Genomic DNA, 16623 nt, shown 5'->3' with positions numbered 1-16623 from the left:
ACTCTGGCATTTACTTTACATTTACTCATCCTACAGCAGTATTCAAACTGATGTATCTGAATTATATCTTAGCCACAGAATAAATAACTGAAGTAATTTATATGAAATTAAGTGTCAGACAGTTTCCTTATAACTTTATAGTCAGATATATGTCATAGTCCACTTTGCAATCAATCCATCAGGATTGTAAATACATATAAAAACTAGATGAAAAAACTAAAACACAAAATCTCTTTTGGTAACATTATTTAAGGTCCAGTTGCCACAGCTACTCCCAGCTCTTTATTTTAAGGAATCAAGAGGCAGGTTTGTAATACAACATTCAGCACTATTAATTGTGGTTTGGATCCCTACTACTATAGCTGTTTACTGTCTAGCCTTGACAAAAACCATATTTTAAGATGTGGAATGAACTGGGCAAATGCTAGTTCTCAAGTCTAAACACCTTCAAATTCAAGGAATTTGGACTTACTAAGATTTACATTTAATCTATGAACATCATGGAAAATAAAATACTAAATTGGTTAAAAACATCTGCATGTGTTGGGTGGGGAGGAGAGAAGGATGTTGAGAGGGTGAAGAGAAGGTTATTTGTTTTCTAAAAGTTTGGAATGTTTCATCTACCTGAATTTTTTAAAAAAGGAAAACCTTGCCAATGCAGCTAGGTCTAGATTCCAAATGCCACAGGCCATCCTAAATTCAATCTTTAAATTCACAAAGAATTAGAAGTATAACCTTTCACAGTGTTTGAGCAATATGACCTAATTTGACTTATCTTTTAGACTTCTATAGTTGTAGCACCTAAAACAATATCCTGCTCACATAAGGAAGAATAAAACAGGTCAGGAGATAAAATTCTTAATTGTGAATAAGTGATGAGTAGATTAAACTCTCAGAGATCAATCAAGGACTTTTTACTGCCCTCCCTTGGATCTTTACATTTACTTTATATAGTTTTCTGAGGTTAGTATATTATAAATGGTCCCTTGAAGCTTGTACAAAAACAACAAATCACAATGTGCCCATAGTCATTTGGTCATCATTACTTCCTATATATTGTGGTTCAAATCTCTACCATATCAAGTCCAAAGACTCAAATTCAGGTGCCGGGGTAGCTCAGTCGTTTGAGCTACTGCCTTCAGCTCAGGTCATGATCCTGGAGTTCTGGGATCGAGTCCCGCATAGGGCTCCCTGCTCAGCGGGGGGGGGGGGGGGTTGCTTCTCCCTCTGACCTTCCCCCTCTCATGCTCACTCGCTCTCATTCTCTCTCTCTCTCAAATAAATAAAATCTTAAAAAAAAAAAGCCTCAAAATCTGAAAACAGTGTCAATAGGTCTACGTTCCATTTTGAGCCCCATATTATAAATTAATTTCTGCACATTAAAGTTCGACACCGCAATATCAAACCCAATGATTCTGCTTGTCCAATAACCCTTCTTGTCTTTAAAAAAAAAATGAAAAACGACTATTTAACATAGGCTACCTAGTGCATCATGCTGGATAGACACACTTCCAGGGTGTTTTGTTTCACCGTGTGCCAATCTTTGCATCAAAGAAAAGCCATTCTAGACACTTTTTCAGGGACTCCCATTCAAGGATGAAACTGGTTGGTGGCTTTGCCATGTAGCAAGACTAATTTTTAAGCAAACATAAAAAAATAGTTATTTTGAACTCTAACTACAAGTTTTCCAATAAAACTTAAGTATTTGTAAAGCACCAACCACTAAAACATTCATCCAAGCATGGCTTTCAGTCTAGCTGGAGAAATGGGACACAAATGGGAGAACAGCAGTGCTGTCTCAGGCAATGAGTATACCACAGCACAGCATAGGTGGCCTATAGGTGCTCCATAAGGTAAAAGATCCATGTGTCACATGATTTGTATAGGAGGAAAATCAAGAGTATAGCACAATTACAAGTATTATAAGTAATTATTTTTTATAATATTATAAAGTATTATAGGAATTGAGCTAGGTGAGAAAGAATATTTCTAGGGGGTTAAAACTATTAAGAAGGAAGTGAAGTAAAGCCATGGTTACAGGAAGGAGAAGGTCGTATGTTGGGAATAGTTCCATCATAGACAAAAGAAACTTATGAAGTAATAAGAGAAGATGACATGTCATAGAAAACCACTGGTACATTTTTAAAAAAAACCCTGAATTAACAAACTAAGGCATTATGAAGACTATTTACTTAAAAACAAACAAAAAATCCCATTCTTGACTATCTTGTAACGAATCTCCTAAATATAGGCAAAGTGAAAAGTCCGACAGGAGGATATTATAGTTTAACAAAACACCTGGATAATATTTCATAAAATTTCTAACCTATATTCTTTCCTCTAATAACTACTCAGGGCCAGCATAATAAAAATATAAACAATGACAACAGCTACTTAGCATTTACTAAGCATTCAGCAAGTACCCATTCTATGGTATACTATTCAGAAGCCTATAGATATATTATCTATTTAATCTCTTTCAACACTCTTAGGCATTTGTAATTAATAATCCTTTTTACCGAGTGCACTGGCTATAAATGTTTGCTTAGTGATAGTTTCAGGGTGTAAGGACACTCCTTCATTAGAATGGGAGCTGAACTCTGAATGCTACAGTAACAGCATAAAGTTTTAGCTCTGTTAAGATGTATAAAAACTTAATAGGAGTAACTTGAGTTTCTGTCATTTCAGCTGCAACTTTCTTTTCTTCTCCAAACTACTTTTTCCTCATTTATAAAACAAGAGGGCTAAAAGCAAAATTTTGGAGTGTGACAAACCTGGATTCAATTCTAACTTGGTCTTTTATTTAATTCATGGCTTTTAGCAATGCACTCAGTTTTCCAAACCTCATCTATAAGCTAGGGATAATACTAGTATTTACCTCCTAGGAGAGGATTCATGTGAACTGTTTAGCTCTGTACCTGGCATAGGGCAGAAGTGAATAACTATTAGCAGCTGTTCTGGTCTTGGGTCTAGGCATTCTTAGATTCATTCCTCACCTTCTCCTGCTCTGCCCTGGGGAATGAACTCTGCAAGCTCCATTTCCCAGTCTTCTGTGTGTGCTGACTTCTGACAATGATTCAGGCAATGAAGGCACTACTGGGAGAAGCCAGAGTATTTCTCTTTCTTTCTCTCTACCTCATGGCAGCGCCATAGGCAGAAGAATCTTTTTGTGATTCCAACTTCAGGTAATAGCGCCACACTTACCCCATCCCTCCCCTCTCTGGACCTATCCTATGATTCTATCCTATAATTCAGCATCTAGACTCCGATAAAACCACCCTCTTCTTTGGTCTCCCTGGAAGGAGTGGTGGCATCTTCCTGTTGATGTTGATCTATGGGCTTGCCAGCCTCTTCCAACGTCTATGTAACCATTTTTTTTTCGATTAAAGTCCCTCTATTTAAATATTCAGAGAGGTTTATATTATTATGGTTGGAAATTTACTGATATAACAATCAAAAATAATAATGATGATGATGTTGATGAGGTATTTGGGAGACTGAATAGAGATTTATTTATTTCTATATATTATTTTTTGCAGTTTATTGGTTAAGGGCAGAGGATGGTCAACATTTTTTGTAAAGGGCCACATAAGAATATTTTAGACCTTGTATGCCATACAGTCTTTGTTGCAACTCCTCAACAGGGGCATTATGGTGTGAAAGAAGCTATAGGCAATATGCAAATGAAAGGTCAGTTCTGTGTTCCAATAAAATCTTATTTACAAAAAGAGGTGACAGGGCCAACTTTGGTAGAGGAGATGGAATTTTTCAACCCCCTGATTTAGGATGGTAACATAATAGATACATATGTCCAGCAGCACTTTAAAGAATGACCAAACTCAGTGATTAATTTTTGAGTCAATACAGAATCATACACTTCTAAGACTGTAATCTAATTTGCATAAGATGCTTCAATTTCCTCTACAATTATCCCTAAAGTGATCATGCATTCTGTACAAGCATCTATAGAAAAATCAAATACTTTTCAGGCAGCTGCAATTATCAGGTTCTTTCTTACTTTTAGCCCAAATCTATCTTCCTACAACCCTTTCTTCTAGATCTACACTGAACAATCTGATCCCTAAACGTAAGGTATCTAGACCTTGACGGCTTTCATATGGGCACATCATAAGCTTATCATTAGTCCTCTTAAAACCAGCCATTAAGAACTGGCCTTAAATGTCTTTCTTCTGCTCAGCAAATGTGTCACATATGATGTAAACTCTGGAGATAAAGCAATAAAACAGATTAGGTCCCTGCTTTCAGGAGTTCATTCCAGTTGGAGGTGAGAAAGAAGAAAAATAAGGGGATTGATGGTGAGGTGAAGGGGAAGTTGTTTTAAAATAGTATGGTCTTGGGGTGCCTGGGTGGCTCCGTGGGTTAGGCCTCTGCCTTCAGCTCAGGTCATGATCTCAGGGTCCTGGGATCAAGCCCTGCATTGGGCTCTCTGCTCAGCAGGGAACCTGCTTCCCCCTCTCTCTCTGCCTGCCTCGCTGCCTACTTGTGATCTCTCTCTCTCTCTGTATCAAATAAATAAATAAATAAATAAAATCTTTAAAAATAAAATGGTATGGTCAGAGAAATTCTCTCCAATAAGGTAGCCCTTCAGCAGAGAGTTAGAAGAAATGGTGGGAGTGATTTACACATCTGTGAGAAAAGTAAATAGTAAATACAAAGGCCCTGAAACAAGAGTGTGTTAAGGAGGTTCAAGAATAGCATGGAAACTGTAGAAGACTTGATCCCATGCCTTTCTGTTTCTAGAATATACCAGCTAGTTCTGTTAGAATTTACCAGCTGTTCTGTTTTTCTGATTTCAATGTTTCCTTCAGTGAACGCTCTGAATTTGTGTTGATTAGAAATTAACTCAGTAGGAGTTGTATATTCTCTTTCCAAAGGAAAAGAGTGATCAAAGAAAAGAATAATTTCTTAAGGAAAAATTACATAAAATATGTTTTTATTTTTGTTTTTTTTTAGGAATAGTAGAGAGTTTAAAGAGTAATGCTTTTTTTTTTTTTTTTTTTTTTTAAGAGTAATGCGTTTTAAATTGCTTAAAGGTGGGGCGCCTGGGTGGCTCAGTGGGTTAAAGCCTCTGCCTTCAGCTCAGGTCATGATCCCTGTGTCCTCGGATGGAGCCCCGCAACAGGCTCTCTGCTTGGCGGGAAGCCTGCTTCCCCCTCTCTCTCTGCCGGCCTCTCTGCCTACTTGTGATCTCTGTCTGTCAAATAAATAAATAAATAAATCTTTTTTAAAAAATTGCTTAAAGGTAATAAATGCTGACACCATGCAAAAACAGTGGGCATAAGCAACCAATTTTTTATGTAAAGCCTGACAGGTTTTCAGCCTCCTGGTGTTAACACTAATCAAGCATCCTCTCCATCTAAAAAGCAACCAGCAGGATCCCACATAAATCCAGAGGGCAAAGCTACAGGTCTCAGCATTTTTAATCTTGGTATTTTCGAAGAAATAAAAAAATTAATACTAGCATCTTTATCAGCACATTTTTTTTACAGAGATATGTATGTTATTAGCACATTCTCCAGACTATGTACACTTCCAATTACACTGATTGTTTAAAAGCATCTCTTTTTTACTAAACTTAATACTCTTTATTGGTACATAAACCTAAAAAAAAAAAAAAAAAGATAATTCATTGGGGCATAAAAGTTGCTATAGAAAGAAATCTCAGCTTCCGCTGACAAACTTTGTAGTGGCATTTCTATTACTGGGTTTCTAATCCTGGTTTTGTCCCAAAGAATAGGGTGACCTTGGCAAGTTGCAGAAGGCTTTTGTGCTTTCTCTCTTTCATTTGCAAAATACACCCAAAATGCCACTTAACTTCAAGAGAAATACATCCCAAAATATCTTACAAATGAGGACAATTCCATAAATACTGTGTTGTGTCTTCTTATCTGTAATAAAGTGTGAGAAGAAAGCTGAGCAAGAAAATTCTTTATCCCCTTTCCCATTCCTCTCTTCTTCATAAAGGAGATAGGCAGGCTGGCAGGACACAAGGATTTCTATGGCCTCATGTAAAATTGCAAAATGAGCAAAACTGGCATTTTATTCCCCTACTTCTTTTCTCTTTTGCCCTTTTCACCTTCTGCTGCTTCTTCCTTTCTTGTTTCCGCACTAAATGCACTTTTGCTTCTTCACCATTACACTAGACAACACTTCAACACTCCCCAAATTTAATTTTCCTCTTCCTCTCCAGGATGGCAACATACTCTTAGCTGGTTATATACCCTATTAGTTTCAGGAGCATAAGTGGAATTTAAATTCCAGCCCCTGATCTGCTTAGCAAGTCAGACGTACTTGACATGGGACTGCGAAGAAAGGACATTTTTATTTGTTTACCCAAACAGGCATCACTTTCTAAGTCATGCAATGACACAAGGGCTAACAAAGTCCTTGCTTCCACACCTTCTCTTAGAAGTTGCAAACAAAATTCCTGATTGCCTAGTTATCAGGTATTGTATGATTATCTCACTAAAGTTAAACATAGTATCCAGTGAATCTTCTCAACCAGCTTTTGATTGAATCTTCTTATCTTTTCTCTCCAAAATGTTTTCTGATTTTTTTGTAGTTTCACTGAGTATTTACTCAAAAAAAAAAAAAAGAAAGAAAGAAAGAAACAAAAGACTGCTAAACCTGTATTTGTCTAGGCAAACTAGAATGTAGCAGTCCTTTTTGATACCATAGTCTTCTATGCAAGTTTTCAAACTTGAATCTGTTTCTGTATAGCCTGAATTTAACTAAAATGCTATCTGTCCATAGTATAACCCTCTTCCCTAGCCTATGAAAACGATAGGCAACAAACATCTACTTTGTAATTTTTAAAACATCCCTTTTAAAAACAAAGCAAACAAGCAAGCTCTATTCTGTGCTTAAAAGCTAGTCCTTATTTTTCAAAACGTGATGCACACCACAAAATTCATACTAACCTAAAGATTAATGACACTTGCTCCTGTTACTTTTTTGCCATATATAATAATATAATAAATATTCTATAAAATATTTATTAAAAATCCAGTGTTTGACACATAATCTGTTTTCTAATTATAACTTGGGACACGGTTATAACACTGTTATGGATCAACTCTGTACCTTGTTATCACTTACCCCACACCTCTCCCTGGGGGCAAGGTCTGTAGTTTCAGAATGTTCTCAGCTATCTGGTTCTGCTGCAGGGTAAGGTTAGACTGGAAGTAAGACAATGCCAAAGGTGACCAAACTCTTTCAGAGACGCTTACCTTGCCACACCCACCTCCCAAGGGCTCCCTCTACTACAAGAGCACTAAATCAGTACTCAGAAATCCCATGCCTGTCTCAATCCCTTCCATGGTACTAGCCTATTGCTCAGATTTAGTACCTCATTTTAAAACACTTAAAAAAAAATACTTGTTTTTCCTCTTTATAAAAGTGATTTGAAGATATAATGAGGTTATGCGTGAAAGTACTTTGTAATCTGCTCTGAAACAAAAATGTCTATAATATTATCTATACTCTGTTAAGTACAGATGAAGTATTAGGAAGCACACTGAATGTTCTACATGTGTTACATCTTTTATTTCTCAAACAGCCCTGCAAGTTGGATATAATTATACTCTATATAGCAGTTCCCTAAGGTTTAGTTATTTTGCCAAGACCAAACAGCAACAAGGGTTACAGTCAGCATTCAAATTTAAGTCAATCTGAATCCAAAATCCATATGTTTTCCACTACAATCCTACCATGAAATATAGGCTATATTTCTCCACAACCAAAGGAGTATCACCTCTTAATAACTGTAAGTAAGGTCTTGAAGAAGAAAAAAATTGCAGAATAGCATGCCCCTCTAGAAAAGCTGACTAAGGGGCACCTGGGTGGCTCAGTGGGTTAAAGCCTCTCCCTCCGGCTCAGGTCATGATCCCGGGGTCCTGGGATCAAGCCCCGTATCAGGCTCTCTGCTCAGCGGGAAGCCTGCTTCCTCCTCTCTCTCTCTCTGCCTGCCTCTCTGCCTACTTGTGATCTCTGTCTGTCAAAAAAAAAAAAGCTGACTGAGAAAATACCTAGGAGAAATACCTGAGAAAATACTACAAAATCTATGCTTAAATTCTTGAACAGACCACAGATGACCTAGCAACCCTTCTGAGTCTATAATTTTTTTTTAATAGTCTTGATGTGTAAGAAAAAGGAGGAGATGTGATGTTTAAGATGCAAGACAAGTAAGACTTTCCATCCCAGCCAGAGTGAAGCTTAGGTATTTCACCAGAAGTTTTACCCTAGTTGTCCAGGTTGCTTTTACACAACCAACTTGAACAATGGAAATATGAGTAAGGTGGAAGGGCACACAGTGACCTGCAACCCCCAGCCTATTAGGCAACCCACCTCCAAATATTTATAAGCCATATACCTACACCCAGACACAGGTATCAAAAAAGGAAAGTTCCATACATTCCCATACCTCCTCACCTTCCTTTTTTAACTGCAACCCCCCACCACTGCCTCTTGGCAGACAGTCTCTGCTTTTCTCTGCCTTGCTGTCCTTTGTGGTATATGCCTCTCCCTTGTGGTATATGCGATAAACTTCTACCTCCTTTGTTTTGTCTTGGGTGAATTCTTTCACTACCAGCACTGCCAGCCTCCACCTAATCTGATCACCCCACACTAGGACATTATCAAGCTGCAAATCACAAAAAACATACAATAGGAAAAGGAAGGATTTTTTTTTCCTTTGGTTTTGGAGAGTTAGCTAAGGAAAAACAGGAAATTCTTTTTGGAAATGTAGATATGTCCTTTATTAATGGCATTATGATTTCCATAAAATTCTGCTCTTCAAACCAAAATCTTACAAGGGCCACGTCTATTATCTATTAGATTAGCTTATGATCTAAAATATCCTATTGTAGTTGCTACTTTAATGGTGAGATTGAACTTCATCCAATTCTACTCTATAAAAAAGCTTCTGGTTTCTCAGTAACTTCAAGATGAAAATCATTTTAATTTGTTCCTGCTATAGCTATTGTCTTTATATGCTGTTCTGTCCTAGAGACCATCATAGGGATATCAAAGAAAGAGTCCTTGTCCAGTTGCTTCTGAAGGCTTCTGGGGTGACCAATGATGATGACTTAGGGAACAAACTGCCTGTCTAACACATCCTAATGCAGATAATCAGCTTCAGAGTCTGAAGTGTGAATACCTTTGGTCTCTAGGCTAATTAAGTTGCTGTTGGGACTGGTCAGGCCAATTTTACAGCTGGATACAATTTCCTGACCTATTTTTAAATTTTTAAAGATTAAGATTCTTTTCTTTATAAGTTGCCTCTTCTATCTCTGGGGATCTTTTTCTTTCCAACTGGGGTAAATGGTACAGGAAATAATGGGAACATTGTTCCCTTTCTACTGGAGAGCTCTTGTCTTTCTATCACTCCTCCATCCTTCAAATGTCTGTGGTGGGAATTAAATCAGCATTGGGGAGAAGATGTGGCTGTCTTGTTTTTGTGCTAGACGCTTTTTAAGACTACTTGGCCTACAATGTTTCTTAGTTTTAATTTTCTTCTAACTTAAGCAAAAAAGAGTACTGTTAGCCTTGCATGTTTCAATCTGATTCACCAGTGTGGAGATCCTTGTAGGAGTATCAAACTTCAAAATAGCAAAGTGTTCTTTTGTGATATATCTCCTTTTATTGTCACTATTAGACATTATGGAGCTTAGAACTGATAGTGTTTGCTTGTTTACTCAGGTCTCTAAGAAACTCAGAGTAAAATGTGTGGTCCATCTTAATATGTAGAAGGAACTTATGGTACATATTTAAGGTATTGATCCCAACTAAATATTATTTTCTTTTTCCTTGGATGTTCTAATTTATTCTATTTTTCACTTATGATTTTAATGAAGCTAATCCAACTCTAATCAGAGAGTACTGACTAATAATGTTAAATAATTATGATACATAAAAAGTGAGAACTAAGTAATAATCTATAGTACTAGCTGGCCAATCACAGAAATGAGAAGGTCAAGACTGCTATACTACATGAGAAACTGAAAGGCTATGAGGAATGGGTTGTAAGATCTTAAAAGGAATGTAAGTAGGCTCTATCAAACACATGTGAATCAGACTAACATCTCCTAGATTTTCTTTTCTTTTCCTTTCTTTCCTTTTTTTTTTTTTTTTCCAGAGAGAGAGAGTGCACGTGTGCCTGTGTGCACGAGCTAACATGAGCAGGTCCTGGGGGTGGGAGGCTGAAAGTGGGAGGAGGGGCAGAGGGAGAGAGACAATTTTAAGTAGGCTCTACATGGGGCTCAATCCTAAAACCCTGAGATTATGACCTGAGCCAAATTCAAGATTCGGGCACTCAACCAACTGAGCCACACATAGATTTTTAAATTTTTTATTATAATGTACATTCTGAGCATAAATTAAATAGCATAGAGCAAACCTCAAAAAGATTCATAAACAGGTACTCCTGCCATTTCACTGCCTAACATGATATCATTGTGCGCAAAGATCTGAAAATCTTTCCAGAATCGTTTGAATTTATTATTCCCGATTTAAGTCTCAAGAAAAGCTCTTGGATCACAAATGACAAACCAAAATTATGCTTATGAATTGTTTCCTAGTTTTTGACTGTCAAGTTGATTTTAACTCATTGTAAGAATTTCTCCTAGATATTATTTACAGTGTCACTAAATATGATGTGCATAGTATTAAATGATGTTAAAAATGCACTTAGGTTGGAGGCTGATCTAATAAAGATAAGTATACTCTTGAATCCCTTAAATTAGGGTAGCTTGTACAAAACAGACACCAAGCCAATACACAGGAAAAAAAGACCATTTAAACAATCGTACATTTAGGGACCATTTAAACAATTGTACATTTAGGGGAAAGTTTCAAGATTAATTTAAAGAATACAAACACAATAGCCCTATAATGTTTCCACAGTAACACCCATTCTATGCTTACTGGAACACACTGAAGTTTTCTTGCTTGCATGACTCAATCTTAACTACAATCAATTCACTCTTCGTGATTTATTGTTAAATTCTCTTGTCTTATAATAGAAATTTTTAGAAAAGATTTTTTAAATATAGGAGTTTCTACTCTAATATGACACATACATTCTTGAAAAACCTCTTTCTGCAAAATTGCACAGTAAAAATAACAGGCATATGAAAAAATGTATTAGAGGCAGACAGATCAGAGACGGGACACTAACAAAAACAATAGCAATTCTAATAAAATACTACCACAGTTTAAAAAATACATGGTAAATTCCTAACAAGGGAATCCTAGAGTAAACATAGGACTTTATCTCCTCCCCCCACAAAAAGTGAAATAAGTTAATAAGCGAGGGTTGAGGATGCTGAGTTACAGAGACCAGAGGCCAATGTACAAAGAACAGGCAGAAACACATGATAAGGAGTTCTATGACAAAGCATGAGGCCACACTAGCAAAAAGGAGAATGTGGGATGAAGGGTCATCACATACACTACAATTTTCCTCTACCATTCAGTTATATCGATGTAGTTTGACTTTAATCGCTGTATCACTTAGTGGCAAATAATATGGCACAAAATGACTCAGTCACTTATGAACTAATTTGTGTTGCAAAGGCAAAGTTGTAACAGAACAAATTATACCAAAACTTTCAATTAGCATGTTTTTTCTGGATTTTTGTTGAAAGAATAAAAATTTACAATATCTCAGCAAGCCAACTCACTGCCCAGGAGAAGAAAAACTCTCAGAATGGAAAGAAAATATAGTTAAATTAATGGGTCTGGTACATACTGAAAGCTCAGTAAATGTACTACTGCCACTACTACTTCTGTTGCTGCTACTTCTACTAGTAAAGATGGGAAGTAAAAAAGCTCTGAGCAGACATGTGTGGTGTACCCAGGATCTGTCACTCTCTACTTCATTGCTAACAGAATTCTGCTTTATGCCCAGGAATCTACCTTTTAGGAAAGGTGACCTTAACCTCATTTTAGGGGCAAACTTGGATTAGTCTAAACCAATTATGGTAATCCCATTCTTTTTGCCCATGACTGGTTTAAAATGGGTATGTGGTCTCCAGGCCAATAAAATACGAATGAAGTCTGCCAAGTGAACAAGAGAGGAGCTTTGGTAAGTGCTTTCCTTATAGGGAGCAAAGAGACACAATAGTGGTTTATCTTGTCTCTTGTGCAGAATATTGTCAGGACAAAGTTACTTTAGGTGCTCTGATGCTCCACTACCATTTTTGAAGTCCCCTTTCTCAAAGAGTTTAGCCTTCAGGAATTTCCCTCACTATCTTGTCAGTTATTTGTGGATTTTAAAGTGATGTTTTAAAACATGCTTATTCAATAATTTTTAAAAAGAGTTCTGTCAGAATAATTTACTCTATCATTACCAAAAAATGGAAATATTCTACATTTGTTTCCAAAATGATCTAAGATTGATTTGTTTTGAGAACTTTAGATATAATATTTACAGTCTTCTTTATAACAATTATTTTTCTACTGAAGAAGTAGACTATGCAGCTCAATGCTATCTAACATGGCTGTCATGAGCAACATGTTGCTATAAAATTTAAATTAATTAAACTTAAAAGTTTGGCTTTTCATCTACACTAGCCACATTTTTTCTTTCTTTCTTTCTTTCTTTTTATTAAGTAGATCCACACTTTGCATGGAGCCCAACGAGGGGTTTGAATTTATGACCCTGAGATAGAGACCTGAGGTGAGATCAAGAGTCAGACACTTAACTGACTGGTCCACCGAAGCCCCCCAACACCAACCATTTTCAAGTGCTTCATAGCTAATTTGGCTACTGGCTACCAGTCTGGACAATGCATATGTAGAACATTTCTATCAATGAAGAAAGTTCTCCTGGACAGTGCAACTAGATAATGTGTTCTGAAAGTTTAAATTTTCATATATTAGATTATACTTTAAAATCCCAACCTTATAAACTTATGCTGAGACAGTTTTATTAACTTAGCATGAAACTAAATTTCAGTGTGATAATTGAATAGTCTCATATTTTCAACTAGTAGAGTCTAGATTGGTGAAAAAAATTGTATTTCCATGATATTATGTTGATTGTATCATTTGCTGAAAGCTGAAACCAAAGACAAAGCTGGTAATAGAAATGTCAATCCACCAATAGCAAGTTCTACAATTTGAGCATCTAAAAAAAGTTCATGGGTAAAAACCAACAAGCTTGATATGTCTAGTACTTTTTTTTCATTTACTTATCATACATTATTCATATTATAGTACCTATCTTATTAAGGTGGAAATATGTGCCTGCCCCTATAATTATATAACAGAAACAGATATGAATTGAGACATAGGTTTGCCTTTCTCATTCCTACCTAACACAGCCTGATATACAATAGATACTCATTTATTCTACCCTTATGTAAGACTTCTATTCTTCTGAAATTCATGCTGTATCATCCAAATCACTATCTGGCTTCATCATTCCTATTAACCTCGTCATGGTCATTTTCTCTCATTTATTAAAGGGTCTGATACCCGGTTCACAGTCTAGGCTATAACATCATCCTGAGTGACCTCAGGATGTGACCTCATCTGCATAGAAGACTTCCCAAATTCCCCAACCTTGAAGATCTTTTAACTCCTTCATCTCTGCCCAAAACTAGGCATGCATTCCCTTGGTCACACTGAAGATTTGTCATTATTGAGAAAAGTCTCACTTGTCATATATGAAATCCAATACATTCCATTCTCTGATCTGAACACCTTCTATCTCCCTCACCCTGTTTCTTTTACTACATTGGTTCTTCAATTTTTATGAATTTTTGAATTTAGGTCCTTAATTTTCTCCTCTTAGCCCTTTTTAGACTCCACTGTCAAAGCAGACCGCATGGCTCAGCACCTCAGTCATTCCCACCAGTACCCTTAAATTCTTTCTGAACCGTTTATTGTTCTGTTGTAGTCTCATTTTCTCCAATCCATTCTCATATAAAGTATAAATCTGAGGCTAAGTTTTTGAACAGTGTCTTACTGCCTCAGTAAAGATCATGCTGTTTAACCTATGAGCCTTGCATTTAATTTTCCTTCTACCTAGAATGCTCTTCATTGTCGTTTTCTTCTTTTCTGGTCAGCTCCTATTTGCCCTTCATATCTTTACCTTCCTATGGGAAGAAATCCTAAATCCTTAATTAGGCTATGTGCCCATTCTATGTGCTTTTATAGCATCCCATACTTATTCTACATCATATCATATATTTATCACTCTGAGCGGTGATTATCTGCATTTAACTGATTTCCCAGGAAAATATAAGATCCTTGAGAGTAGATGGTCTTTCTTACTCTAGAACAGTCTGAGATATAGTAGGCATTCAATGGTTTGTTGAATGAATGAATAAATAATGCTGATATCTTGAAATGATCATTGTAATTGAAATCACATGTTATTACTTCTATGTTACATGCAAATGTAACATAGAAGTAAATATGATCAATAAGCTACAGAGTATAAGTATGTATGGGAGAAACAGAGCAGGGTAAGAAAGATTAGGAGTCTCAAGGTTGTAGGGAGTAGGGAAAGTTGCAATTTTAAATATGGTACTCAGGTTAGGCCTCACTGAGGTGGTGACAGTTGAATAAAGGTTAGGTAAGAGAGTAAGTCATGTAGATATTTTGCAAGAAGAGTATAAAAGGTAAAGGAAATGGGCAATGCTAAAGCCCTACAGTGGGAGCATGTCTTGTATGTACAAGGAAGGAGGCCCGTGTGGCTGGAGCATGGCTATTGAGGAAAAATAGTAAGAGATTAGTTCAGAAAAGTAACGGAGGGCTAGACTGTATCATCTTTGCAGGCCTTTCTAAGGACCTAATGGTAAGACATGAGTCTGGAATCCATGAAAGAAATCTGGGCCAAAAATATAAATTTGGGCGTCAAATGACATATGAATGCTATTGAAGGTAATGAAACTGGATGAGATCACCAAGGAAATGAATACTAATAGTGCAAAAAAGGGGCAAGGACTAGGTCCTGGACACTCTAAGAAGTAAGAGAAAAAGAATAGGAACCAGCAAAGGAGAATGAGAAAAAAACAAATAGTAATAAAAAAGGACAACCAAAAAGTTGTATGTTGTGGAAGCCTACTGACTACCAAGTAAGATGAACACTCAGAATTGACTATTAGATTTAGCAACATGGAAGTCATCTGTGACTTGACAAGAGCATTTTTAGTAGAATGATGGTGGCAAAAATCTGACAGGAACAATTTTAGGCAAGAATTCGAAGAGGTAGTGGATATGGTATAACTCTTTAGAGGAATTTTGTTTCAAAGGGAAGAAAAAAAATGGGAAAAGAACAGGCAGGTGTCTGGTTTTTTTTTAAGATAGGAGAAATAACAATATGTTTGTATGTTTATGGAAGAATCCAAAAGAGAAGATATTGAAAAAATATCCGCATATTTACATAACCAAGATTGGTTATATTTAATAACCAAAGGAATAGCTTTGTAGAGCATGACGGTGAGGAATACTGTGTCAACACCCTGAGGACATGAAATTAAAAGGTGTGATTTTTAGGTGGGAGGGAGGAAGAATGTTCTGAAAGGGGTAATGAGATATTAAAAAAATTAAATCAACTTCCACTCATTCAAGAGCTAAGGGAGAAAATACCTTTAGAGGGCTAATATTTTAATTAGAGGACAGCCAGTTTCCATTAGAACAACAAAGTGAAGAGAAAGAAAATTCAGAGACATCAAGATAGAAGGGCTTTTGCTGCCAATGGATCATGAATTCCTAAGGGGACACAAGAGAAGTTTCAGTAGCTGGGCAGAGATACAAAACAGAAGATGTGATATGCAGAACTTGATGGGACTGGACAGCAAGAGATGAGGAATGATATGGGAATCTTGGGCCTCTTACAGTGGCAAACATAAAATAATCTGATTTTACGGGCAAATTAAGATTAATCCTGGTGAACTCAGGAAAGATAGTGGTGGTAAAGGCGTGAGTGTTGGGGGACCAAGTCATTTTGGAGGACCTATGACTGACTCTCTCTTGGTACCTATTGGGGGAGACTGTATTTGCTCCTAGTACTGGAGCTTCCCCGTGTCTCCTGTTGATCGAATTTCTGGACATGAAGCCTGTTCCATTCACTATTAACAATTTAAAAAATTCATGTGACCTTCATACACATGGATTTATGACCAAATAGCTTATAGTTTTAAAAATTTCCCTGCTCTAGGGGAAATGTAAGCTAATTTTTCATAGCAAAGTTTGGTTTTACTTACATCTGTGTTGCAGGAGCGATACCGTTTCCTTTCCCCAAGGCAATATTTTCCACCTCCTGAAGGTCTGAAAACACATTTTGTTAAACATGTGAATATATCTGTCTACATAAAGAGTATATATATTACTTGATGAAAACATATTAGCATTTATTTTAAGAAAATACAAAATTTGACATTTTACTAATTATTAAAATAACAATTTTGCTGGTGATTGTTAGCAATAATGATTATGGTTGTTGAACATAAAAACTAAGGCAGTTTGCTATAAATAACTTTACAAGACTCTTGTCATGATTTACATTCTTAAGAAAATGCAATTAAATAAATTTATTTTCTAATAATCATAGTTAGCAGGTGCTCAGTTCAACACAATGAGTTTACAATC

General features: G+C 36.4%; 1 protein-coding gene across 1 annotated transcript in view; it reads right to left on the bottom strand.

Annotated features, from left to right (window-relative positions):
* Positions 1 to 16623, bottom strand: part of ADAMTS6 (ADAM metallopeptidase with thrombospondin type 1 motif 6) — a 292490-nt gene that overhangs the window by 72080 nt on the left and 203787 nt on the right. The window contains exon 13 of the mRNA XM_080804246.1: positions 16239 to 16302. Within this exon, the coding sequence (XP_080660372.1) occupies positions 16239 to 16302 (64 nt within the window). The remainder of the gene's footprint in view (positions 1 to 16238; positions 16303 to 16623) is intronic.

This window comes from Martes martes (assembly GCF_963455335.1).
Source record: "Martes martes genome assembly, chromosome: 5".
NCBI lineage: Eukaryota > Metazoa > Chordata > Mammalia > Carnivora > Mustelidae > Martes > Martes martes.
This window is presented reverse-complemented; position numbering and strand designations above follow the sequence as displayed.